This window comes from Mirounga leonina, unplaced genomic scaffold, assembly GCF_011800145.1.
Source record: "Mirounga leonina isolate KUSES-001 unplaced genomic scaffold, KU_Mleo_1.0 Mir_152, whole genome shotgun sequence".
In the NCBI taxonomy this organism is placed as follows: domain Eukaryota; kingdom Metazoa; phylum Chordata; class Mammalia; order Carnivora; family Phocidae; genus Mirounga; species Mirounga leonina.
Genome location: NW_023270380.1, coordinates 10,547,613 through 10,575,008, shown reverse-complemented (window position 1 = coordinate 10,575,008; position 27,396 = coordinate 10,547,613). Strand labels below are relative to the sequence as shown.

At 46.6% G+C, this 27,396-nt stretch overlaps 1 protein-coding gene across 1 annotated transcript; it reads right to left on the bottom strand.

The window, feature by feature from the left end:
- Window positions 1-4,462: 4,462 nt before the first annotated feature.
- On the bottom strand, window positions 4,463-21,329 carry ACTA2 (actin alpha 2, smooth muscle). The gene is made up of 9 exons (XM_035008556.1): window positions 21,069-21,329; window positions 17,047-17,200; window positions 15,385-15,513; window positions 12,466-12,576; window positions 10,625-10,709; window positions 10,123-10,284; window positions 8,606-8,797; window positions 6,965-7,146; window positions 4,463-4,752 (listed from the first exon to the last, which is right to left on the bottom strand). The coding sequence occupies exons 2-9, from the start codon at window positions 17,173-17,175 to the stop codon at window positions 4,609-4,611; spliced, it is 1,134 nt and encodes a 377-aa protein (XP_034864447.1). The 5' UTR covers window positions 17,176-17,200; window positions 21,069-21,329; the 3' UTR covers window positions 4,463-4,608.
- Window positions 21,330-27,396: the final 6,067 nt, after the last annotated feature.

Below are 27,396 nucleotides of genomic sequence, written 5' to 3'. Positions count from 1 at the left end.
AGCAATGTACAAGGGTTCTAATTTCTGCACATCTTTGCCAACACTTATTTTTTTTTTATGATAGCCATCCTAGTAGGTGTGTTTTGTAGTATCTCATAGTGGTTCTGACAGAACAGTACATTATTAACTTAATTCTTTTAAAGTCAAAATTTAAAAAAATATTTATTTAATCTCTATACCCATTGTGGGGCTCGAACCCACCACCCCGAGATCAGGAGTCACACACTCTTTGACTGAGCCAGCCAGGCATCCCAAAGTCAAATTTTAATAATAAAATCCAAGCTGATTATGAAGATGCCTGAGGCTTCTAGAACTCTCTGTCATCACAGATTGTGGGACATCCAGTCCCAGGCATTTATCAAGGTCGACTCTTTTGACTGGGTAGGACTAGAAATACAGGAGAGAGGGGCGTCTGGGTGGCTCAGTTGGTTGAGAGTTTGCCTTCAGCTCAGGTTGTGATCCCAGGGGTCCTGGGATCGAGCCCCACGTTGGGCTCCCTCCTTGGTGGAAAGTCTGCTTCTCCCTCTCCCTCTGCTCCTCCCCCTGCCTGTTCTCTCTCTCTTTTAAATAAATGAATAAAAAAAATCTTAGAAATACAGGAGAGAGAACTGACGAGCCATACCAATGGCACTTAAATACTACTTTTATTTGTGTGAAACTCAGTGGTTGATGTATTCACACGGGAGAAGGCTACCTGGGAACATCCATCTGAAATCAAAAACTTCCTTTTTTTAAGAACAAGGGCTAGTTCTTAATTTGAAGGATGGAATTTTTGTGTGGACAGGTGATGCCATTTTGTAGAGGAAGATCTGATATTGGATGATTTTAGGCCATTTCTTAAGGGGTTTCGGGTTGTAGCCTCTGCAGAGCGATCTAAAGAGGGGAGGAAATGATCAGTCCAATGATAGGACAGAGGAATAAGCTTCAAAACCAAATGTGGAGTGTAAGAAAGAGACATGACCTAAGAAAGAATACGAAAATACCATCTTTGGATTTGGTGGGTCTAGAGTGCCACCAATTTTTCTCAAAGGGACATCTGAGCTTCAGCCTCTGAAAAACTGTCATTAACTATACTACGTAAAAGCCTGTGTCCTCATCAGTTTTCCTGAAAGATAGCATATGTTACAAAAGCAGCTGGCAAACTGTAATCATTTATATTCCCTTCAGATTTCAAAGGGGGCATGGAGTTATTACAAGAACATTCTAGAAGAGCTGTAACCATCAGGAACAAATCAGAGAGGCAGCAGTCCTTGGATGTTCGTTTTCCCGGATACATTTCTGAAAACGGGATGACGAATTTAACCCGCCAGATGAAGCACTCGTGAATGGCACATGAACCCGACAGATACCAACTTTCTCACTCAACATGGCTGTCACGGCCTGTAACAGCTGTCTGATTTCAAGACTGACGTTTCACGGAGAAAACGTTATGAACTCTGCTTTAGAAAATCACAGTCAGTCATAGTCAGACTTCTGAAGTCTGTGTGTGGTTTGATGCTTTGGGGTTCTTTTTTCAGTTCCACATAGGGGTACCCTGCCTCATCTCGGCCTCTGCCAGGAACCCGGGCCACCTACATCCTACTTCTCCTTCCCCAGCCTCAACCCCCTCAGGTCCCCGCCCTGTTTTCCCAGTTAACTCTAAGTTTCTCGTAAGCACTACCTCCTCAGGGGGGCCTACTGGTCCCTCATAGCCATATTTCCCTTTTTGTGATCCTCACAGGGCACGCTAGCTACCGGTGTAATGTCCGTCTTCCTGACTAGAACTAGACCGGAAGTTCTGCCCACCAGAGCCATGCCTATCCTCTCTGTATGGTTTATCGCTGTCCCAGTCCTGGCTGACAGCAAGTGGCTCTTCAAGCAGCACCTGAATTAAGTTGGGTCTCCCGGGAATGACCATGACTTGTACATCCATTTTTCAGACTCTGATATGTAACAGCCACATCTAGGACTGGGTCATTCCCTCCTCTTCCTCCTCCAGGGGTTCCTTCCTCCCCTCCAGGGTTCAAGAGGCAGCCAAATATATTGCTGGTTTTATCTCCTCGAGATTCATATGAAGCTCATCCACAAGACTCTGACACCTGTCCAGCCCTTCAGATCACCGGGCATCTTGTGGAATCAAGGGGAAGAGGTATTGATCTGAGACTGGGCAAAGGGGCGTAGGCACTTAAGCTGGGTGCTCACAAGGAAGGAGCATTTCATGGATGCCCACTTTAGTGAGTGGTTCTAGTTCTCCTGATTTCTTCCTCTGGCTATGGCGCTTTCAGATTCTTGGACTTTTCCAAGCCCTCATTCCCTTATCAGAGAGCTCACATCCCCTGGTGATAGATATGAAGTAAAAAAGTGCAGCGAATTGGTTTTACTCTATGTAAACCCAATAGTGAGGATGGGAACGGTTGGTGACTTTTGCTTGAATTACAAGAGCGATCTGTTTACAATTATCTGTGCACTAATGCCCAAGTTTAGGTTCTAGTAGGTATGGAGCGCCCTTGCCTGGTAAATGTAAATCTGCAATTGGGAAATTTCCCTCAGTCATAGCATGTTACAGCGGTTCTCAAATTTTGATGTGCGAAGGAATCATCAGAGAAATCTGATTAAAACTTAGGCTCCCAGCCTCGGATCTAGAGATTCTAGCTCAACTGGGTTTGGATTATGACCTTGGGATCTGCCCACTTAAAATGAGCCCCCAATGAAGTTGACCTGTGTGGCCTACGTCTTGAGACCCACTGGCCTAGGGGCTAAGAGTTGGGCTTGGAACCAAGGTCAAGTTACCCCTCTGCCAGTGGTAGGACCACTCAGAGTCTCAGGTCCTCCATCCGTCAAAAGGCAGTAAGAATATCAACTCCATAGGGTTGTCGTAGGATAACATGAGGTCCTAATATAAAGGGTTTGGTATGTACCCAGCACATGCCAACTCTTATTATTTGTAGCATTAATATTAATTAGCTCAAGCTACAGGGCCAGAGAAGACCAGGGAAAGCTTGGATTTTCTGGGCCAAACAGGCAGTCTTGGGTAAATCTGTGCAGTCAGATGCTGCATTGGACAGAGACGTCTCCCTCGAAGGACAGCCAATGATTGCTGACCCCCACTTAGACTTTCCCACACAAGAGAAAAGCAGCGCCCAGCTGGGGGGCTGCTGAGGGCACTGAACAGCCTGGGCAGAAAAGCGCTTTGAGACTAAGGCCCTTATGAGTAGGGAAGGTGTTTCTATGCTTCTTTGTACCTCCCAGGCCAAATGGGTAAAGGAGAAGTTGAAGACAGCTTCTCTGTATAATGATATTAAGGGAACAATTTCTGTTTTTTCATCTGTAAAACGGACACGAAAGTAATATTGTGCCCACCTTGTTCTGAAGAACAGATGAGGGAGGAGATATATAAAACACTTTGTGTGATGACTGACAGAGGTGGGCCTTGGAGACTTTTGTTAACTTTCCCATCCCTTCTGGTGTGAATATATCTGTAGCATCTTATTCAGACAGATACTGATCAGGAGAAAAGCAACTGATGATCAAGATGTGTAATGAGATTTTAGAGCAGCGTTTCTTATTCTTTTAGGAATCTCTTCCCCTGAAAGACTCTATACTTTCTTTTAATACACCTACAGATGGCCTCAGCTTACAATGGTTCGACTTAAGATTTTTCAACTTTATGATGGTGTGAAAGCAAAAGGCATTTGGTAGAAACTGTACTTTGAATTTTCATGTTTCCCCAGGCTAGCACTGTGTGGTAGATACGCCCTCTTGAGACTGGGTGGGAGCAGCGAACACAGCTCCCAGGGTCCAGGACAAACACATTTCCTGCTATTTCGGACCCATGCAGTCATCCTGTCTTTCACTTTACAGTATTTCATAAATTACATGAGCTATCCAGCACTTGTTTTTTTATAGAACAGGCTTTGTGCTAGATGGTTTTGCCCATCTGGAGGCTACTGTCAGTGTTCTGAGGACATTTGAGGTCGGCTGGGCTCATCGACCATGTTCCGTAGTTAGGTGCCTTAAATGCATTTCGACTTGCGATATCTCCAACTCAGGTTGGAGATGGTTGGTTTGTCGGGATGTTCGCTCATTGCAAGTCGAGGAAAATCTGTATGTTTATTGTTTCACCTGTTTCATATATATTATAATCATACATCTGTGTATCTATAATACACAGTTATTGTAATTCTGTTTTTGCACATCAGGCGCCCAGTACTGAGGTTAGAAGACAGCAAGGTAATGTAATGACCCGGCAAGTTGTGAAGTCAGGGTGGGCTATCCTATTGATACACTTTCATCCACGTTTCCATTTATCTCCCGTGTATTTTCAAATTCTTTCCACGGACAGCATTTAGTCCAACTTCCCAGCTTAGTGTGAGCGAGCCCGTCCTAGCGGTGTCGTGCCCCAGGATCCACCACTAGGGGGAGCCACTGGTCCACCTACAGAAACGGGAGCCGCAGGGTGCCCATCAGAGGCCAAGTCCGCAGGTTACCAGTAACATATTTCAGATTTATTAAAAAACACATAGGTAACAAGTCAGAGCTTTGGCTAGGAATGATTTGGAAAAGAATTGAAGGCATTACTCCACATAACGTTCACAGTTGTGTGCCAGAGACAGAGAGCAAGGACGTGTTTTAGAAGCACTTGCGGTGGACAATGGACGGCCCGGCCTCGTCATATTCCTGTTTGCTGATCCACATCTGCTGGAAGGTGGACAGAGAGGCCAGGATGGAGCCCCCGATCCAGACGGAGTACTTGCGCTCCGGAGGGGCAATGATCTGTTGGCCAGGATGAGAAAGAAGGACCGTTAGCACGCTAGAACAGGGCCGGGCATTCCCCCAGGGTGCAGACTGGGTGGACCTCGCAGGAGTCCCATGGACAGCGGGGACAGTCTCAGCTGTCAGACGCCTGGCCCTAACCCCACGTTGACCCTAAGCCAATGGAGGCGACTAGTGAATTTAGAGACTCTCCAATGAGAGTCTCCGAGCTTACTCTATGAGTCTTCTTCCACCTGTTTAAGGCCACTGAGATGCACTGTTTCACACTGGAGGGCTCAGGGTGCCCTGCTGGATGACCATTTCCCTGGGGTAGGTCCCAGTAAGCTGCCCTGGCTGGCTCTCCTTGACTCATGCCAGGGGTCCCATCTACCCGCAGGAACCCCAAAACATAGCTACAGCTGAGCACTTCCCAATCTCGCTCCCGACTTGGATACTTAGGTAGAGACAAATATGGAGACTTGGGCAAAAAGACAAGGTATTTCCAAAACCACGGTGGAAAGGTTTAATTTCTGTGTATCCCTCAAGCTCTGTTTGAACGTTTATTTTTCATACACATAGCTGATACTTACTGAGCACCTACTATGTGCCTAGCACGATGCTAAGCGTTTTACATGTATTACCTCAAACCAGTTTAGAGAGTATTGAATTAGTGCCATGTTACCCATGGGGAAACAGAGTCTGAGAGAGGTTTACGTAACTGATGTAGGTCACACTGGTTGTGCACCTGTCAGACCCGATATTCAAACCTGGATCTCTTCCAGGTGTGGTTTTGTTTTGTTTCATTTTGTTTTAGAAACAACCTTTCCATTTGGGGGTAATTTTAGTTGGATAGAAAGGTGGTAGGTAAAAGACAGTCCAGAGTTCCTATAACCCCCGCCATCCAGTTTCAGTTTTCCCTAAAGTCATCACCTTACGGCCCCAGATTTTTTAACGGGTTTTCTCTCCCCACACGGGAGCCCCACATTCCACATTCGTGTTATTCGAGAAGCCAGGTTTGGGGAAGCAGGACCGGGCCAGCTCTGGCTGCTGCCGCCGTGTGTAATACACCCCCACCCGGGCAGGCTCTGTCAGTGAGCCCAGAGCTGGTTGCATGTCTCTCCGGCAGGTGTTCGAGGGAGAAGGGGAGACAGCCGATCAGAGGAGCATTCAAGAAACACCAGCCTCAGGAAACAGTCTCTCCTCTTACCATGCAGTCTTTCAGAGCCTGTGATGCAGGCAGAGAGCTTTGCTCTCTTTCTGTTTATCGGCAAACCCTCTTCAAAAAAGGACAAGGGAGTGCAAATAACAGAGAATGTGTTTGAATACTTCTCGCGTGCGCGGGTGTGAACTGCAGGCAGAGTGTCCTCTCTTCTGCTCCCTGGGACACGGGTCAGAGAGTCCCAGCATGGCTTCTGATTTCAGAGCGGGATAACAGCTTTTGAGAAGTCGCCAGGCACACGTAAGTTGCCTCCAAAGAACCATCTCCTTTTAATCTCTGAGTTCCTGCGACTGGGACTCAAAACACATAACATAAGGGTCTTTGGTAGCTCAGGGACCAAGCTTGGTCATTGTGGAGGGATTCTGTGCTTCTGAGCACCTAGATCAAAAGGAGTGCCAGACAGAGAGCTGAAGATACCACTCTTAATTCTTGGCCACTGAGCTGTGATCACTTTTGGAAAAAGAGTACATGCTCTAGAATCTACAGCATTTAAACCTCTTTGGAAACACGTCTGGCTCATCTGATTTTTTATAATGTTTTATGTGTGAGATGCACTAGTTCTGTGATGGGGGAAAATGACACCATGTCTACTTTTAAGAGATATAATGGAAATCATCTAGATTTACTGTGGGGATCATTTCACAATATATGCAAATATTGAATTACGTTGTACACCTGAAACTAATAGAATGTTACATGTGAGTTACATCTCAATAGAAAAATAAAGGGCTATGCTCACACGGGGAGCTCTGATGAACTTCACTCCTGAAAGTAGCTGACGGACAAAGGTAATTATAGATTAAATTTTGTGCAAAATAATTTAGCTTCTCTGATGAACTGGACTGACTTAAATCCTATAAAGAGCAGAACTTGTGGATATGGACCCACTGCTTAGCCCTGGAAACCACGAGCACACGTGAGCACGACGTGGCCTCTGAAGGGCCCGTCTCGTCTGGTGATGGAGTTGGTATCATAGCCTGAAGCATAGCCGTGGCACCTGACCCTGAACCATACCTTGATCTTCATGGTGCTGGGCGCCAGCGCGGTGATCTCCTTCTGCATGCGGTCAGCAATGCCGGGGTACATGGTGGTACCCCCCGAGAGGACGTTGTTAGCATAGAGGTCCTTCCTGATGTCAATGTCACACTTCATGATACTGTTGTAGGTGGTTTCATGGATGCCAGCAGACTCCATCCCTGCAAAGGAGACATGGGCCATGATCCTTGGGTGGTGGGCAAAACCCAGGAAGAGCTGCATGGGCCGTTGGAGGGTCTTATGTTGGACTGAAGTTGGTAGGCATCGCAGTGTGGGAACCGCCCGTCCTTAGAGTCTCCATGCGCTCCCACCTCTCATCTAGTGAGGAAGCCTTGCAGCGGCACCTCCAGGGGGCAAGGGCTGATAACCGACTCACCACTATGTGGGGTTCAAGTAAGGGCGGAGTCTCAGGCTCCCCACAGGAGGTCCGGTGCAGAGCTCGTGCCCAGGCATAGCTCAGGGCTAGCCCAAGTCTCTCTCTGCCTGCTCTCTTGCTCGCACCCCTCAAAGCCAAAGGGCACCGAATCCCAGGGAAGGTGATTCATCCAATTTGGACAAAGACTCCTTTTTCTTCAATTTTGATAATAGTTGTGTTTGGGGTTCGTTGTTTTGTTTTGTTTTGTTTTGTTTTGCTTGCCTGGATTTTTAAAAATTTCTGATGTGGGTCTTTTGAAAAGAACCTCCAGGTGGCCCTTCACCTTTTGCGATGCTGGAATGTAATTGTAATGATACCTGATTATTCATTATCAACAAGGTCTAATAGTTCCTGAGTGTTTGTTTCGGCCAGGCGTTGGGTTAAGTGTCCCACACTGTACTTCTTTTTTTTTTTTTTTAAGATTTTATTTATTTGCGAGAGAGAGAATGAGAGACAGAGAGCATGAGAGGGAGGAGGGTCAGAGGGAGAAGCAGATCCCCCCGTTGAGCAGGGAGCCCGATGCGGGACTCGATCCCGGGACTCCAGGATCATGACCTGAGCCGAAGGCAGTCGCTTAACCGACTGAGCCACCCAGGCGCCCCTCACACTGTACTTCTCACGGCCACCCTGTGATGCAGGTACCATCACAATCCTCATTTCATACATGAGGACACGGAGGCTTGGGGACATTGAGTGACCTTCTCGAGATCGTGACAGGAGAACTGAGACCCAAGCCCGGGCTCATCCCTCCCAGAACCCACCCTCTGTAAACAACTATGCTAATATTTGTCCAAGGTCAATGCTAACGTAGGAACGGGCTCTTCCGTTTTCCTCTCCCCCCAACCCCTGCACTCCTCCCAAAGTCTCAGGATTCAGCACACCCTTCCCATCCCTCGATGGCTCCACTGTGTCCTCAGCACAGAGAATATCTGATTTTTTCACCATACTTCCCACACCAAGGATGCTTTTGGCTTGACTACAGCGTAGACCGTGTTTGCTTAGAAAGAAAACTCCTTTCCTGACGTTCTTCTGCTCTCTCTAGAAATCTGACACTCTTTCCTTTGCCCTGGTTTAGAAATGCATTTGGTCTTGTGGCCCCTGGCCCAAGTCCCCACATGCAGAAGGGTGCTGAGAGCCAGGGGCTGGCTGGATTCGGGGGGTTAGGGTGCTCCCCCCCTGCCCAGGGACAGGACGCTGAAGCCTACCGATGAAGGAGGGCTGGAACAGGGTCTCCGGGCAGCGGAAGCGCTCATTCCCGATGGTGATCACCTGCCCATCGGGCAGCTCATAGCTCTTCTCAAGGGAGGAAGACGACGCAGCTGTGGCCATCTCGTTTTCAAAGTCCAGAGCCACGTAGCACAGCTTCTCCTTGATGTCCCGGACGATCTCACGCTCAGCTGTCAAGATACAAACATGAGGGTTTGTGCAGGTGGTAAAAATCCACCCACCTTACTTGGGTCTCTCCTCCAAGAAGGGTTCCTTCAAAAACATGTGTAACTTCGATATCATGCAACCCAAAATCCATGATGGGAATTAAACTCTAGGTCCTCGAGGGAGCCACTTCTGTCCCTAGCAGAGGGATAGGCTCCTCAAAAATATGGTCTGGAAAATGCATGACAGGAAGAAAAGGAGCTAGCTAAAGGCACAGAGCAGGGCATCCTTCTATACGTTACATTTGGGATTTTTTTTTTTTTCAGGATTAACTATTCACTCTCTATTACAATTGTCTTATAATAGTTTGTCATATTGGATTTTCAGTTGACCAGGAAGTCTTATGCTTTGGGGCCCCCGCAGTTTTCAAAAAGCTCCAGAGACCCATGTTGCCCAGCCCAGGTAGGTCCCAGTTCACACCGCTGGCATATTCATCACCTTCCAGAAGGAGGCAGGCCCTGGCTCAGGACCGGTCCTGGCCCAGGAGGCTCAGGGATGCATAGTGAAGGAGGTGTGGAAGAAGCAGGCAGCCAGTACCTTTCAGACTCCTGCACTCTGAACTTCTAAGTGTTGGCTGCACCTAGGCCCCTGGGGCCTTTTGGAAATTTTCTGGGGTTCTTTTGTGGAGAGCAGAAGAGGAATATAGGAATGAATTCAACTCCCTACCCCAGAAGAAAATTTAACACCCACAGAGCTCAAGCTCAGAGTCTATAATAAACCTCAGGCGTGTCCAGACACGGAAACGTGTGGACACCACCAGCTCGATGGGGGGAGGGCAGGCAGCCAGGGCCATGGGCACTGAGGATGCCCCAACGTGTCCAGCACCAGCTGAGGTCGCCTCTTGCAGATACAGACGGGGCAGCACCAGCTTGGAGGCCAAAGACACGTGAACAGCTTTCTGCTGGGTTGGCCTTCAAACTAGCTAACAGTTATTGACTAACTGACTCACAAATGTGGAATTACTCAGTGCTGGGAATTCCACGTGCTTGGTGTCGTTCAATACAATAATCATGTGAGGGGTGACCCCCCATTCTACAGATGGTTTGGTGAGGTTGGGTCACCCTGCTGGCGGGGGCAGGACCAGGCCCTGGGCCCTCCCCTGGTGTCTCCAAGAGCGCCAACCATCACTTTGAGCCAAAAAGGCCGTGCTTTGTTGTGGGCCTTGGAGTCAGGCCTTGCCACCCGCACGGTCCCCTCCCATTGTTTCCCTGGATGGTCACCAGGGTCCTGCACGTCGCTGTGAAGGAGACGCGGGCCCTTCGCCCCCAGCCCTCCCTCCCACCCATCTCACCGGTTGTCACGAAGGAGTAGCCGCGTTCAGTCAGGATCTTCATGAGGTAGTCGGTGAGGTCACGGCCGGCCAGGTCCAGACGCATGATGGCGTGGGGCAGAGCGTAGCCCTCGTAGATGGGCACATTGTGGGTGACCCCGTCCCCGGAGTCCAGCACGATGCCTGGGGGACAAATGGGCACGATGAAAGTGACCGCAGCAGCAGGTGCGTGGGCCCTGGCTGGCTGAGTGGCAGGGGAATTTCTGAGCCTCTGATTTGAAAGAGAAGAGAGAGAGCATGTGAGAGCATAGGACAGGCAGGACAGGGCTTGGGGAAGATAGAGAAAGAGGAGGAAGAGCGAGAGAAAAAGGCCTGCTGGAAATAAGAGCTCGAGGGCTTATTTTTCAAGGTGGGCTGGCATTAGGCTTGTCAGCTCTAGCCAGCCCCCAGTCCGTCCAAACACCATGTTTACAACCATCAAACCCCATCATGGATGGTGCACCCAACCTGGGCTCCCGCCTACCAGTCGTGCGTCCAGAGGCGTAGAGGGACAGCACTGCCTGGATAGCCACATACATAGCCGGGACGTTGAAAGTCTCAAACATAATCTGCAAGGCAAGCCAAAGCACTGAGTTAGTGATGCTGCTGCCAGTCTCGGCCAGAATGTTCAAGAGAGTGCCCCCTGCAGGTGGGCTCAGAATATAGACTGGCTCTGGGCAGAGGACACTGTGCCCTGAGGGTGCAGGCAAGGGAAGGGGCTCTGTGCACACATGACCGGTGGGGGTATACAGCTGACCACTGTGGGCTTCCTTCCTGGTCACTCAACTGTAAACGGAGGGGTCTGGACTAGGCGAGCTCCCAGTGTGAGCAGCCTAGGACCTGTTCATGATATCAAAGCCAAAAGATAAAGAGAAGATGACATTCAGGTTCAGACTTCTCTGGTCTACAGAAGGAGACCTTTGACCAGAAGCTCAGACTGGTTGGGAAGGAGCCCATTTCTGTGATTTGTCTGAGGTTCCTGTTCATCTGTTCCATTTTTTCATGTAGTTGTTGAGTCAATGTCAGCCCTAGAATCCAAGGCCACTTTGGCTGCAGCGGAAGGGACCTTGATCCTGGAAGACGAGAAATGCCCACTGGTAGCAGAGGGCCCTATATGAACACCAGTGCCTCAGCTCACACAGTCTGGGGACAAGACCAGAGCCGCTGCAGGTCACTCGTGAGAAGGCTGTGCACACGGAGATGCCCACGGGCCTCCCCTTCCCCATCCACCAAACCCTGCTTGGTCTATCCACCAGAATATCTGACATCGTTTGCTAGACCACCGTGATTCCCAACTGCTTTTCTGCCCCCACACCATTCCCAGGGACAAGAACACCCATCAGAAACGACATCACTCGCCACATGGAGGGACACCCAGGCACACAGAGGTCCCCCTGCAGAGAATGACCGCACGTGTGTTGGTGTAAGCACACCAACCCAGAGCTCTTCTGAGGAAAAGGCCCTGCAGTATTTACATTTATTGACCCCAAAGATCCAAGGTCAACTGCAGCCTCTGCCGCTTCTAGCTGTATGACCTTGGGACACTCACCTTGTGTATGCGATCCTTGAATTGTTCATTTATATAATCAGCTATATCATTGTATATTCATTTATAGAATATAATCTGCTTCACGTTGTTCAGATTTAAAGAGACAATGCACGTAAACCACTTAACCCAGAGCTTCACTATAGCAAGCATTAAGCTGACACTGGATGCTTTTATTTGATAGTTCATCCAAACTGGAAGGCTTGTCTGGCTGGTGGAATGGATGATCTCCTACTGGAAAGTCTTTGAGCTTCATAGAAGTCACAATGATGACAATAAAAACTATTATTTGTTAAACGTTTATTATATCAGGCACCGCAAAACACATTTGACATTTTGCCTCATTGATCTTCACATCAACACTTTGAAAAATAATAGTACTAGTCTTATTCCCAACACATAGACAAGGAAACCAGGAATCCAAGAAATTAAGTGGATTCGTTAAGCTCACATAGCTGAGAAGCAACAGATCCCTGGCTGTATGTTACCCTGCATTTTGAAATGATTTCTCCTTAGAAGTTTTTAACTTAACACGTCCAACCTTTCCCATTACATATTCTAATTTCCTATTGCTTTTGGAGTCAAGGGGCAGTTCCCTCCCATAAGGATATGAGTACCATCAAGATGTTTCTGTCCTTGGGAATCCCCAAGTTCCTGGAAAATTGTTGGTCTGCAAGTGGGCTGTTGGGGTGGGCCTCCTCTCTGCTGTCCTGTCCCGTCCCTTTCAAATAGGACTCTCCCCAAGCCCCAGAGTGCTGGATCCTGGAGCGGCTATTTACCTGGGTCATTTTCTCCCGGTTGGCCTTGGGGTTCAGGGGCGCCTCGGTGAGCAGAGTTGGATGCTCTTCAGGGGCAACGCGAAGCTCATTGTAGAAAGAGTGGTGCCAGATCTAGCGGGGGACCAAGGAGAAACACAATGAGGTGATGTTGTGGAGGGCTGCGGACCCCCAGAAAGGGACCAGAATGAGCTAGCTGAAACTAGGACCAAATAGTATGTTACAAGCCCTCACGAAATATCCACATTTTTACTGACACAGAAACTGAAGCTCAAAGACTATGAGTAACTTACCCAAGGATTCACATCAAGGAGGTGACTCAGCGAAAACCCAAACCCAGGTCAGTGGGGCAGGATGGCTTAGCGGTTGAGGGCACAGGGTCTAGCTAGCATCAAATCTGGGTTCAAATCCCAGCTCAACCACTTCTTGGTTGTGCAAGCTAAGGCAAATTTTAATCCTTCCCAGCTCACCTCACCATGGGTAGTATGAAAATAACTAGTATGGGGGCACCTGGGTGGCTCAGTTGGTTAAGCGACTGCCTTCAGCTCAGGTCATGATCCTGAAGTCCTGGGATCGAGTCCCGCATCGGGCTCCCTGCTCGGCGGGGAGTCTGCTTCTCCCTCTGACCCTCCTCCCTCTCATGCTCTCTGTCTCTCATTCTCTCTCTCTAAAATAAATAAATAAAATCTTAAAAAAAAAAAATAACTAGTATGTCTTGGCGAGAACCCTAGAGTTACTATTTACTCCAGCACCTGGCCCAGAATAAATATTATTATTATTATTAATCAACCATACCTTTGTTTAAAGTAATCTCTATGCCCAATGTGGAGTTTGAACTCACAACCCCGAGATCAGGAGTCTCATGCTCTTTGGACTGAGCCAGCTGGGTGCCAACTATATCTTTACCCCTACTACTACTTTAGTTAATATTCATGGGAAAATGATTTAGTTTAGCAAGAAAAGGGACAAATGAGTGAATGAATGAATAGATGAATGAAACTGACCTGAAAATCTAGTTACCATTTTTAATATTTTTGGGGAAATTTCCCTCTGCAACCTATGCTAAGAAGACAGGTGTCCCCGTCTCCACCTCCACCTCCTCCGTCCCCCTCTCTACTCTCCAGGGCTAGGAGAAGCCTGCCTTCATGCACACGCTCCAGACCTTCCATTCGTGGGCAGATATTTGGCCTTCAGGTGTTTTGAAAATAGCCTGTGCCTATTGATAGCGCATCTGTATGATGCACTTGGACATGAGTGTGTTCGCTTCATGGTTGAGCATCCTCTTTAATCATCAATGCCAAAAAGAACAGACCATTGTAAAAAGGGCCAAATTAATTATATTTAAGGGCCTGAAAAGTCTTCGTTAGCACTAGGAATATTAGATTCATCCAGAACTGAAACAAAGCAAAACAAAACAAGAACTGCTTGCAAAAGTTTTATTAAATCCACAAAAGCCAGATTGACTTTAAAGATTCTTTATCTTGTTCCAGTTTCTTTGGTTTTGAAGTTGTGGTTTCTAAAAAGGAAAGAAGGCTCTTGAATGTTGTACTCCTTTGATGGAATAAAAGTAGCAGAGTGCTCAAGAAATTCCGCCTGAAATGTCACATTGAGCAAACAACCAACCCCTCCCTACCGCCAGCAAACCTCTCTCCCCAACCCCCTCTCTCGCCTCTCTCTCTCTCTCTCTCCAGAAGACACTTTAAATTTCAGTTTTAGAAATGACGAAATGCTTTATTCATCCCAATTCTCTAGGTGCATGCAAGCTGAGATGCTGCCAGCCTCATGGAGAAACTCTTAGAGTATTTCCTACTGCTATTAATACCTTCTCATCTCTGCAAATTGCAGCTTTAACCAAATCCGGCATCTCAGACAAAGCAAACCTAATGAAATGCTGTTGAAGAGAAGTAGAGTCCTTGGCATTATTACTGATAAATTCTAGCAATACTATTTTCTTTCTCTTAAACTGGTGAGACTGTGTGTGTGTGCGTGTGTGTAGGGAGCTGACAAATAAAAGTCCAGATATTGTGGTTCTAATATTTTGCAACATTAAAAAAATTAATGTCATTTTCTCATTAGCCTATCTGCTTTTTCTCCAATCACTTGTGTTTCTATGATGTCTAATAACAAACATTAAAATCCTAGGATTTGGGGCGCCTGGGTGGCTCAGTTGGTTAAGTATCTGACTCTTGATTTCAGCTCAGGTCATGATCTCAGGGTAGAGAGATCGAGCCCTGCACTGGGCTCCGCCCTGGGTGTGGAACCTGCTTAAGAGTCTCTCTCTCCCCCTGCCCCTCCTCCCCTCCCCACCCTCATTTGCCCCTCACCAATCTAAAAAAAAAAAAAAAAAGTCCTAGGATTTAACTCTTTCCATAAGCTCTTTTATATGAAATTGGGAGATAAAGCATTCACTTAATGCAACACAGAGAGGTACTTTTTAAAATATTTAAAAATTTTTGTCAGTTCCTTGTGCTTCAGTATACTGGGGAACATTCAGGAATGTACCAAATCTGCAATGTCATGGGTCCTGCTTGTATAGTGAAAACTAAAACACTTAAAAAAATGTTCAGGGTGATTAATGAAAAGCTTTCCAGCATGGATGGGGCAGAGGTGGCCTGGCTCCTCTCTCCTCGCCTGGGAGGCACAGCCTTTCTGCTGCTGGTGAGCAAGGGGGGGTGGGGGTGAGTTAATTCCCCTGGCTGTGGGCCCTGGGAGGGTAATCCAGTTGACTGACCCAACAGACTATTAATTCCCACCCCTGGCAAAGGGCTACTGTTCTCATCTGCCAAACAGTCTCCCTCTAACTAGTTTATAAACCCTGTTAGGCAAGGGATTTTTTTTTTTCAACAGTAGCAAGATGTTTTGAACCAGGCCATGGAAAATTATGCATCCTGAAGGCTCAACCTACAGAGAAGCTCCCAGTACCTTTTCCATGTCGTCCCAGTTGGTGATGATGCCGTGTTCTATTGGGTACTTCAGGGTCAGGATTCCCCTTTTGCTTTGTGCTTCGTCACCCACGTAGCTGTCCTTTTGTCCCATTCCCACCATCACTCCCTACAAAGATTCAACACAGCCTGAGTCAGCCGCCCCCAGAACTTGTGAACTGATGATGATCCAATCACAAAGGGTTAAATCGTTGCAATAGGAAGTTCCTCTTTTGGTGCCAGCAACTTGACATTCTGTCTTATGGTCACTATGCCCTTAAGCAACGTCCCTCAGTTGATGGGCAACAGGCCTGAATCAGTCTCGAAATAGCAGAGGGCCCCATGGGTAAAGCAACCTTACACTGTATTTTTTTTATCTGCTCTGTTTCTTACTGAGCTCTGTTAGGGCAGAGATTGTCCTTGTCTTGTTCGTCATTATAACCAATTGCCCAGCAAGTACTTATCACTCAATAATTACTTGTTAAATGAATGCATGAAATTTTACATATAAGTTAAATGGCACTTTGCCTCTTATAAATCCTTGAAACTATACTGTTAAAGTTGTCACCCACCTTGTGAATACTTTCTAACCATTATAAGCAAAAGCATTATATAGGCAAATGAGCACTCAGTGCTTGATTTCTAATAAATAACTCCATACCAGTCAACATTAAGACATTTGCCTAAACTAGTCGGAAGTATGTTTTTAATCATTAAAGTGAAGCTTAAAAAAAGCAACAAGGGAAAGGAAATTCTCATTGTTGGGATTTTAAATGGCACTGGCGTGACTTTCAGAATTGCAAAACAGTCGTGGTTACTAGAGAGCCATGACTAGTGGTTTGTGCGAAGTACCTCCATTGCACATAGTTCAGAGGCTGATTTCAGATTTCATTCATTGGAAGAGGCTATTATTTACTCTTATGACTATATGCCAAACTGGGAGCCATAAATATCAATCAGATAGGCTCAATTCGCAACTACATTGCTGATGCGAAGGAGAATTTCTAAGGTGAAATTCTCCCCTTTTTACCATGTGGCTGCCCCCAACATTTTGTTTATACGTAACGTCCTATAAAATTACCAGGTGGCTGTCCCCTATGTCACTGACTCCTAAAATATGTAAAACTACATTTGGTAGCAATGCCTCCTTCCATCTAATCTCAAGATCTTTGAGAGTGAGTGATCTAGGCATTTATTTTAATTTCCTTCCAAAGAGTGGCTGTGGTATGCATTACTAGGTAACTCACAGTATCTCTGATGATGATAATGATCGTATCGAGACAAAAAGGAATTGTGAGAAAAGGTTAACTTTATGTGTGATAGACACCCACCAGATAATCTGTCTACATGGTGTATGAAATTCATACTTACTCCTAGACATCAATCATCAGAGGTATGTTTATAACAAGGTTACATAATTTCTGGGCAGAGAGCAAGAGACGGTCTGTGGATACCCACGGACACACAGACATAGAGGGACCTCGTCTATAGCCCCGTTTCTCTCTATTCCAATCAGAATTGTTTTTATTGAATACATTTGATGTGCAACATTGTGTGAGTTTAAGGTGCACAGCCGTTATCTTGATACATTTCGATGTTGTCATGTGATTGTCAATGTTGTGATATTTATCGCGTTAGGTAATTATGGTACGATATTGCTCACCTGATGTCTGGGGCGTCCCACAATGGATGGGAAAACAGCCCTGGGAGCATCGTCCCCAGCAAAGCCAGCCTTACAGAGCCCAGAGCCATTGTCACACACGAGGGCAGTGCTGTCCTCCTCTTCACACATTTTGATGGAGCTGCTTCACAGGGTCCTAGGGGAACAGGGACGAAGGCCACCCAGCTGTCATCCCAAGATCATGGCACTTGACTGACCACTCCTACTCTCTACTCCTAGAGCGCACACCACAGGCCCTTATCACGGCATTTATCTCAAAGTACTTTAATTAGCCTGAAAACTTTTTACAAGCCACAACTCAGAAGTCCAAGTTCATAACTGGCCTCCAACACAGTGGCTGGCCCATCATCTGAGAAGCACTTTAAACAATGACCAAGCAATGGGCGCCTGGGTGGCTCAGTCGGTTAAGCATCAGCCTTTGGCTCAGGTCATGATCTCAGGATCCTGGTATTGACCCCACGTCGGGCTCCCTGTTCAGCGGAGAGTCTCCTTCTCCCTCTCCCTCTGCCCCACCACCTGCTCATGTTCTCTCTCTCTCTCTCTCTCTCAAATGAATAAATAAAATCTTTAAAAAAAAAAAAAGAATGACCAAGGAAGTGAATGAATGAGCAACTGTAGAGCACAGATGGGAATATCAGACTAGGAGATCAGATCTTCACAGAGACAAGTCATTTGTCATATGTTAAAGAAGTTTCTGGCATTTGCTGTCTGTATCAACCCAAACACATTTTTCTAGATAGGTTATCACGTTTAAATATTTTCTTAACAGGGCAGACTTTGAGGGATGGGCAGCATGGGAAAATTTGGAAATGCTGAGATGTTGAAACGTTTAATGTAAAGTGTTGAAAAATCTCTTCTGGGACCTGAGAACTGTTATTTTACGTTTGGAAAACCATTAGAGCTAATTGAAACTTTCTAAGAAGGTGCTTTAAATTTTAGGGGGCCACCGTTATTCTCCATTAATAAAAATCACAGCTAACCTAAACTTCCAAGTGAAGGAGAGTCTAATAAATTACACATCAGGTAGTAGAATACCTTGCTGCCATTAGAAAAGATAAAGGATAGGGAAAAGTATATTCCATGTAAGAATGATAGATTAGAGAAAATAACATCATATGATTCTATTTAAAAATGTATTTTATGCATTGAAAAAAGATTAATTATATTTACCAAGACGTTGATGGGTATTATTTTGAAGCGGGGGGGTTTTGTGTTTTTAATGATCTTTCCTGGGTCCTATCATGTTTTCTAAATTGAACATGTATTCTTTTAGTAATAAAACAATATTTTTAATATCCTACTCTTATGCTTGGATCCTATCACCAAATTTGAAAGGTTGGAGCAAAAGTAGCAACTTTATAGATTTGGGAAATTGAAGGTTTGTTAGAGAGACCGTTTTCATTCACTGCCTTCATTTTTATTAATGAGAAAACCCAGAGGAAGTATATTGCTCACGGGCACGCAGGGCGTTGGAGGAGAGTTGAATCAGAGATCAGGTCCCTTTGGCTACCTCCTTGACTTTCAGTTTAGATTCCCTTGCATTTTTCCAAGCAGAATTAGGTGGAAATATCTCGTAAAGAGAGGGACACCCAGAGTTCTCTGCTCGACTTCGAGATCTTAAGATTTCAATCTGAGGAAGATTCTTCTAAGTTGGTGAACTCACTGCACACCCAGACCCAGATATAAAAGGCAATTCCTTTAAGGAAATTTCTGGGGTGTGAGGAAAAGAAAATGCTTTTGCAGTTGGAGTTCTTCCAGATCATTCCCAGGAAATCAGTGCTATATCTTTCCAAACGCCATGTAACCCTTTGCAAAGAGCATGAACCTCAACTGAGACCATGCATTTTAAAATCTGGGACAGGTGCTATTCTCTGCAATCGACAAACAAGGAAATCAAGACTCAAGGAATCGTAGTGACTTGTCCAAGATCCCAACACTGGTAAAGTTAGGACCACAGAGATGACAGAGCGTGATGATTATGGGCTTATGCTCTGCAGTCAGACTGCCTGGGTTTGAGTCCGGACTCCACCCTTTAGAAGCCGGGTGACTTAGTAAAGTATTTAAATCTCTAAGTCACAGTTTCCTCTCCATAAGACAGCAAGAAAATCAGTACATGCTACATAGAGCTCTTATGATGGGGGGTTAGATTTTTTTTAAAAAGCATTTAAAATAATTTGTAGTGGCATACACATTATGAGTTCTCAATAAATGTTACAGTTATGATGATTAGTATCATTATATATTTATCCTCATTATCCACATCTCTGTATTTCTAGTCTTTGCTTTCTTTCCAAGCATAGCATGGAGATCCTTGACCTGTGGATTCCACTTGTAAGAATGCTCTTTCCATCCCCACCCACCTTTTCCCTTCCCAGACACTGGATTCTGTTGGGCATTCGTGTGATCTGGCTTCCGTCCTCGCAGAACCAGAAGCTGGAAGAGAAGTGAGGAATGCAGAGGAGACAAGACAGAACAGGCGGTAAGAGCTGGAAGCATGTGTGAGATGCAACCAGCTCCAAGCGGCAGGCTGCCTGTGGATGTGCTAAGCAGACTTTCCAGACCAAAAGAGTTGAAAACAGGATGAATTATTTGGAAATCGGACACTCTGAAAATGTGACGAGACGATCACCGTGAGTGCACGTGTCCTTACTAACTCTCTTCTTGGCCAGGAGGGCTTGAGGGCGGTGGGGAGTGTCTGATTACACTGCAGGAAAGGGAGGCTGACCCTCAGCATCGGCAAGCATGCAGAAAAGACATCTCAAAATTCAGTAAAAGTGTTTTTATTTGGCAAAAAATGTCCAGAAGGGATTTTCTAATCTCTCGGATGAGCACTGTCATTAGAGAAGAAGTCTCTGTGTCCCCAGAAAGCAGCTGGCTCAGTGATTTACAACCCTTATCTATAACCTGAATGAGCAGCTCCGTTTGGAGGTTTGGAGCAAAGCATTTCCTAATTAGGTAAAACACACTCGAGTGTCTGCTTTTGGGACTGCCCCCTGGTCAGGGGGTTGCTCCAACTGCCTCGCGTGCATCTTGTGCCAAAAATGAGTAGTTAGTGGCGGGGCGGGGGAGGGGGTGGGGGGTGGGGGTGGGGGGTGGGGAGAACACCACCACCAGCTCATCCGTCTTGAAAAGCAAACCATATTTAGTCATGGATCACAAAATGGAAGGAAAATTTCAGCGTGAAAACTCCAGTCGGGGCTGAAGCAAGCCAAGCCCTGATTTATAGCGAAGTTGAAGTTCAGCCTGGGGTGGCAGGGCTGGCTCCGCAGTCCTGCCAGCCTCACCAGGGTGAGAGAAATGCAAACCGGACTTCCCATAGGCTGAGAGGCGAGCAGTTGTCAGATGCATGCCCTGCTCCCTCCCTCTTTATTCACAGAGAAAGATGCAGTGGGTTTCCTGCTGCACTCTGTGACAAATGACCAGTGGACCCTGCGATGCACATCCTGAAGTATAAATTCACAGACATTCTCAAGAGACATGCCTTTCCTACAGAACCCACTACCAGTCAGAGCCTAGGAACCCAGATGCAAACGCACAAATAGTCAGCATCAAAGACCAGCCAAGTAGACTCTGTTCACTTCTAAAACCCCCTTGAGGCACCTTGGCTGCACCCGAAACACAGTCTAGTGAGAAATCCCCACACAAAACCTAACCGCAAACAAATGCTGGAGTTGCCAGTGTCTAAATATAAATAAATATGATTTACTGGAAATAGCTAGATTGCATCTCTGAAACGCCCTACAAGATCTGGGCTGCTGACTTAGTATAAAGAGAGTGACACAGAGATTCCATTCTGTCTTCCTTTTGCCCTCCTCCCCCACACCCACCTGCAACGTTAGGTGATTAGGAGCTAAGAGCTACAATCGTTTCACTACTACAGTGTTCATTCAGAGATTTCAGAGCGCGCCAGCCCAGCCAAATCTCCGTAGATGACGTCTGGTTGTCCTGAGTAATATCAGAGCTGCTGGGATCGGAAGTCACATCCCTGGGTCCGTGCCACTTACCGTGACGATGCTCGGCTGGGCTCCTCCGCTCTGGGTGGTGTTCGGGGAAGCTGAACGCTGAAGGGTTATATAGCCCCTTGGCCTGCTTCCCTCCCACTTGCTTCCCAAACAAGGAACGAAGACAGACTTGGGCCCGGCGTTCAGGCTAACACAACCATATAGGGACCTCAGCACAAAACTCTCTAATCTGGGTGGCCGGAGGTCTGGGTCTCTTCCACCGCATTCCACTGCTCTGCTCAAGGAACGGGAGGCAGCTCAGCTGCTTGCAGCAGATAAACAGCCCAAGCCTCCAGAGCACCTGCTGAGATGCCCAGAGACACTGAGCTCGTGCACCCGGGCAGAGGCACATTCCTGTTGTCGTGCTGGCCTTCCAGGGCATTTCCTCACGACCTGAGCCCGGAGAGGAGTGGCTTCGAGAAGTAGGGACTTTAAAAAACTCTTCCACAAAGGTGGCCTGCAATGAAGATATTGCTTCAACTGTTCATAAATAGAGAGAGCGCCCTGATTTAATGGGTATCACGCTGTGTTTCTAAATCGAATCCACATGTGGTGTTAATAGAAATAGGAACTGAAGTGCAGACAGGGTTGACCAGCCCATGTTTCCCAGAGGAGCCTGGGAGTCAGCATGACCTTAACCACTTTAGTCCTTGGGCACATCGGAAATGTCCACCGTATGTCACCGAGTGATTTAGCAGAATGATGAGGGGCCACCGTTTGACCAGAGTCCACACAGCGCCCTGTTACAGAAGCCGTTTGGGAGAGAAAGGGGAGTGTTCAAGGGTGGGGGGAGGTCTCTCTGATCCTCCTCTCTACCTGCTGACCCATTTGACAGGTGACAGAGAGAGACAGGCGACCCAGGCATTTCTCAAAGACAGGGAGTCAACGGGCGTGAATCTGGCTTTAAGCTCTCATTCCCAAGGGTCAGGGGTAGCTTCAGTGTTTGACATTTGTCTGCTCCCTTCCTCCAGGCCATGGTTCTAACTAAATTCGTAATAGAAATCTTACTGGTGGATATCATGAGTGATTCTGGACGGCTGATACATGAGAACGGTACCAGAATGAATGGCTTTATTTTACAGCTAGGGCAAGCTGTTCACTTACGGTACCAGGTCTGGTACCTTGGATTTGTGGCATGCACGCACATACACGTGTATTCATCTTGGAGAAATGGCACTGTTGATTATTAGAAAATTTCAGATGGCTTAAGACTACATAAATAATAAGACTACATAAATAATAACAGGTTTCTCTGTGCTTTTCAGAATCTGTCAACTGTGTCTAGTTTTTATCAACCAGAACACACAACGGTCTGCATGTTCAAACATGAAGACTTCACAATATAACATAAAATTGGGTTTGGGGGACTAAGCCAGTGGTTTTTGATCCCAGGGACCAGGTGAAGCAAAAGTTCCTTGTTTTCCTGGTTAGAGGGCAATTTGACTAGAGGTCGTCTCCCCATCTCGGGCAGTGTCTGTGTCATGCTTGGTCACTTTGTAAAGTGAATATTCCTTTAAACACCAAAGACAAGAGTTGTGGTATTCACCTTATTAATTCTTACATCAATTCCTGCCTTTATTACAGTAGAGTACAGCCACGGCCCTGACAATAACCAGATTATGATGTAAACAGACACACAAGGAGACTCAAGATTTCGTTTTTCTTAGGACTTTTTTCCCTTTTTTTCCTTTCTCCCTCCCCTCCTTCCCTCCCTTCCCCCCTTCCTTCTCTCTTTTCCTCCCCGCTCCTTTCTTTTCTTCATCTATGATACTAACCAGGGAGGACCTATAACTGAAAATAAATTTCTCATCAAGTGATTAAATGGTCTCATTGTCTGAGTTTGAGATTTATACTTCCATGCCCCATCCAAGTCCCTTCACTGAGAGAAAGCAGCACCGCCTGAGTATGTGTGTGTGCAAAGAAATCTCCAGCCAAGTGGCCAGTTACCTTCTGTATCCAAGGAGTTATGAGCCAATTAGCAAAACAGAGCTGTCTGATGACTTGGTTGCAATTCAGGAAAACTCTAAAATAAATTCCAAACCCTAAGCACACAGTCAAGAATCCTCTCCAGATGCACTGTTCTACAAACATCACACACACCCTCTTGGTAACATTATCCAGTGATGATTTATTATTGTAAATCCCTGAAGATCTGGGATAAGTTTCATCCTCTCGGCGGCCCAGTCTAGAGCTGAGTAAACAGTGAGTGCTCAATAATTGCCTAACAAGTTCTAGATTATTCTCTAGCCCCATCACCTTGTAGACTTCAGTTAGACCATGTCAATCCTGGCAAACAGCTATACCATCTGGATTCTGGTAAGGAAAATGATTTTCTGCTGCTATTGAAAATTTGGGCTGTAGGAATTGCTTTCTCCAGACTAATCACACTCATTGGCTATTTTGTATTTTAATCAGCTTGTAAAATTCATCTCATCTGAGAAGACACAGTGAGAGAAAGGCACCCCGCCTATCTCCCGTTCTTGACGTTCTCCAGGTTCTGGAAATCTCAGATCCAAAGGCTGAGTTGTCCTAAGACAGCCCAAGCAGACAAAGGCATGAAGCCCATACCGCACACAGCCCCTCTCACTTCACCTGCAGGCCTTCGCCGGGCTCTGCTCTTCACTTGAGCATCACAGGATCTTCATGGCAAATTTGATTTGACACCTCCTATGGAGGTGAAAGGGCTGGTATTTGGAGGTTATGCAAGTGCTCGGTAGATGGCTTTAATGTTAGTAGCCTTCTCATTAATTCAAAATCTGAGAAGCCCAAGGACTCTCCCATAAGAGAGGACACTTCGCACGCTACACTCGAGAGGAATAACACGCAGCATAAGGAAGGAATGCAGTGACAATCAGCCCTCACACCTTGGCTTTGTACAAAGGCAAACACTTTTGGAGGGATTTCGGTTTAGAGACCAAGTTCTGGATCTACTGCTTACCAGCCCTGTGTCCTCTGTCTGCCTTAGCTTTCTTTCTTTTTTTTTCTTTAAGATTTTATTTATTTTTTTGATAGAGAAAGAATGAGGGGGAGGGGCAACGGGAGAGGGAGAAGCAGACTCCCCACTGAGCAGGGAGCCCAATGCAGGACTTGATCCCAGGACCCTGGGATCCTGACCTGAGCTGAAGGCAGCAGCTTAACCGACTGAGCCACCCAGGAGCCCCTGCCTTAGCTTTCTTATACGAAAAATTCCTTTAATAATCCTACATTATCACAAGGTCATGAGATGCAGAGAATAAATGAGCGGAGCCTGGGACACCGCCCCGCCCTCGGATGTTCCGTAAGAGGAACCTGGATCTACAGGTGAGGAAGACACAATCTCAGACAACAAAGGCAGAGAGCAAAACTTGGCCAGAAGAACGTGACACGCTGTGTTCATTTCCTGTTGCTGCTTTAACAAACCACAACAAACAGACTGGCTTCAAACAACAGAATTTATTATGTTCCGGTTCTCAAGGTCGGAAGTCCCCATGAGGTTTCACGAGGCTAAGGTCAAGGTGACTCTGGGGGAGAATCTGTTTCCCGGCCATCTGGTTTCCAGAGGTGGCCTGCATTCCTTGGCGCGTGGCCCCTCCATCCCCAAGGCTGACAATAAACCATCTTCAAATCTCAATTTCTGACTCTACCCATCCCGCCTCCCTCTTGGAAGGACTCTTGTGATTCCACTGGGCCCTGCTGGATAACACAGGATAATCTTCCCATTTTAAGATTAGTAACTTAATCACATCTGCAAAGTTCTTTTTTTTTTTTTCTCATCTCAGGTACCAAGCCCCTAGGCTTTGGGATTAGGATGGGAGCATGCACGTGCGGCAAGCCTGTCCCAGCACACACACAGATGTTTCCTGTTGCACGCCAAGGTGTTTGTAACAGTTTCTCAGTTAAAAAAAAAAAAAGATTTCCATGCATGATGTTGACATTAAGCATACTTAATAACATTTAATAGACACTTCAGAGATAGTGTCCAGGTCCTGTCTTAGGGGAGGGATCTGAGCACTTTATAAAGCTGTCTTTCCATGATCCCATGGAGCCAGCGAGGAAAAGAGAGGAAGCCTGGGGACTCCCAGAAGCTTTTCAGAGTGTCTAGAATGTGTAATGTGTTTCAAGGTTAAGAGAGTGCTCTATTTTATGTTTATTTCATTGCATTGCTTTTCTGAAAGCACAGAATCCCTGCTGGGCTGCAGAATAGCACCCTGCTGGATTTTGGACACAGAACAACTTCCAACATTCTCGTTGTCACCAAAAGATGACTCGGTAAATGAGGCTTGCCCGTGCACAATAGAGAGCTTTACGAGCTGAGTTAAATCCCTGGAGGAGAAGGACACTCTCTATTGTGTCTTTCTTAACTGCACTTAATTTCTCATGCTTCTTCCCCCTTATCTACCCTCCTCGCAAGTACTATGCTCCAACATTGCCCTGATGATACTGAACGATAGATAGACTTTTCCACTAACAGATCAGACCAGCTTCCAGCTCAGGACCTCTGCTCACGCTGTTCTCTGCCTGGGGCGACCTCCGCCCGTTCACCTTTCTACCTTTACCCCACCCCCACCCCAGGTCTTCTTCTGCCACTCTGCATCCTTTCCAGCTCAGTTAGCTGTCCCGGACCTGTAGGCCTCCCCTGCCCACTCCTGCCCCCCATACTCCCCTCCGAGTGCACATACCACTCTATGCTCACCTCCCTCACAGGACTCATCACGCTGTTCTGTAACAACACACCTCATTCCCAGGCTAGACTCTAAGGTGTTTGAGGGCAAAGACTAAACTGGTTTCATCTTTGCATTCCTAGAGCCTGGAGCATTCAGTAAATGTTTCTTGAGTGGAACTGAATCAAGCACAGAAAATGCTTAACAATGGGTTTTCAAACACTGAACGTCAAGAGCATTCTGAGGAGAGGGTAAATAACCCTGCTTGCTATCACATAGTACTATGAGCTCTTTTCTCTGCATCCATGAGCTCATCTGATCATCACAGCAGCCCCAAGGGATGTCACTGTTCCCTTTTGTAGGAGTATATGGAGGCTCAGGTCAGCTAAACCTCTTGCAAAAGGCTTCACAGCTCATCAGTGGTGGAGCTGGGATTCAGACCGGACACATCTGAGTTTGACCGGAGATTGAGTTCAAGCACATACACAGAGGTGTGGGTAACGGCCTGTGTCAGCATCAACCATGACAGTGGGGAGCAAGAGGTTAAATCATCACGCAAAGGCAGGTGACATCACTATTCAATGTCCCTGCGTCACGAAATCCTGGGCACCCAGGACAAAGCTGGTGGCAGCAACTGCCTCAAATGAGAGAAACGTCTCAACACCAGCTCCTGCCTCCTATCCCCGCTAGGCTCGAACCTCCCAGAGTCCTCCTGGCCGAAACCCTTCTTTACAGAAGTCTTGGATCACTGCCTCTAACTGAAGGGGTTCCGGGGTGTGGGACTTTCAGTGCCTGAGAAAGTCCTGGGCCAACAAGGGCAAGCTGGTTACTCTGATCTTCATTAGTGGTTCAGCATGGCCTTTCCCACGTATTACTCATAGGGAATCCTTAGGGACTCTTCCCCTCAGAGGCTCTTGGTGAAGATCACAAGCATCCCCTTCACACCAATGATACAGAGCAGCGCTGTCCAACAGAACTTTCTGCTGTGATGGAAGGGTTCAGTATCTGTGCGCGGCTACCATATTGGACAGCACACTTCTAGGAAGTGATTTTTAAGCTTGATGGCCTTGAACTAAAGTCACCTCGGGGGTTTTCAAAAACCTCAAATGCCCAGGCCACACTCCAGATCAATTAAATCAGAGCATCTGGAGAGGGACACAAGCATCCAAAGTGCCGCCAAAAATGAGGACCTTCAGAAGAACCCAGGGTTCTCAAAGCATCCAAATTATGGATGATTGACTTGCATCCAAATCATCAAGAGAGTGTGTTAACAACACACAAAACTGAAACCCCTCCCACTCAAACACATCTTCTAAATCAAAATCCCTGGGGAAGACCCCAGAATAACACTTTTAAAATAAACTTTCCACTTTATTTTAAGATTTTATTTACTTATTTATTTTAGAGAGAGAGCACATGTAAGGGGAGGGGCAGCGGGAGAGGGAGAGAGAGAATCTCAAGCAGACTCCTGGTTGAGTGGGGAGCCCGATGCAGGGCTGGATCTCACGACCATGAGATCACGACCTGAACCGAAACCAAGAGTCAGATGCTTAACTGACTGTGCCACCAGGCACCACCCCTATACACTTTCACTTTAGAATACATTTAGGTTTATGGAAATGTCATGAAGACAGTACAGAGTTCCACATGTCCCACACCCAGTTACCCTATTATTAACCTCTTACATTAGT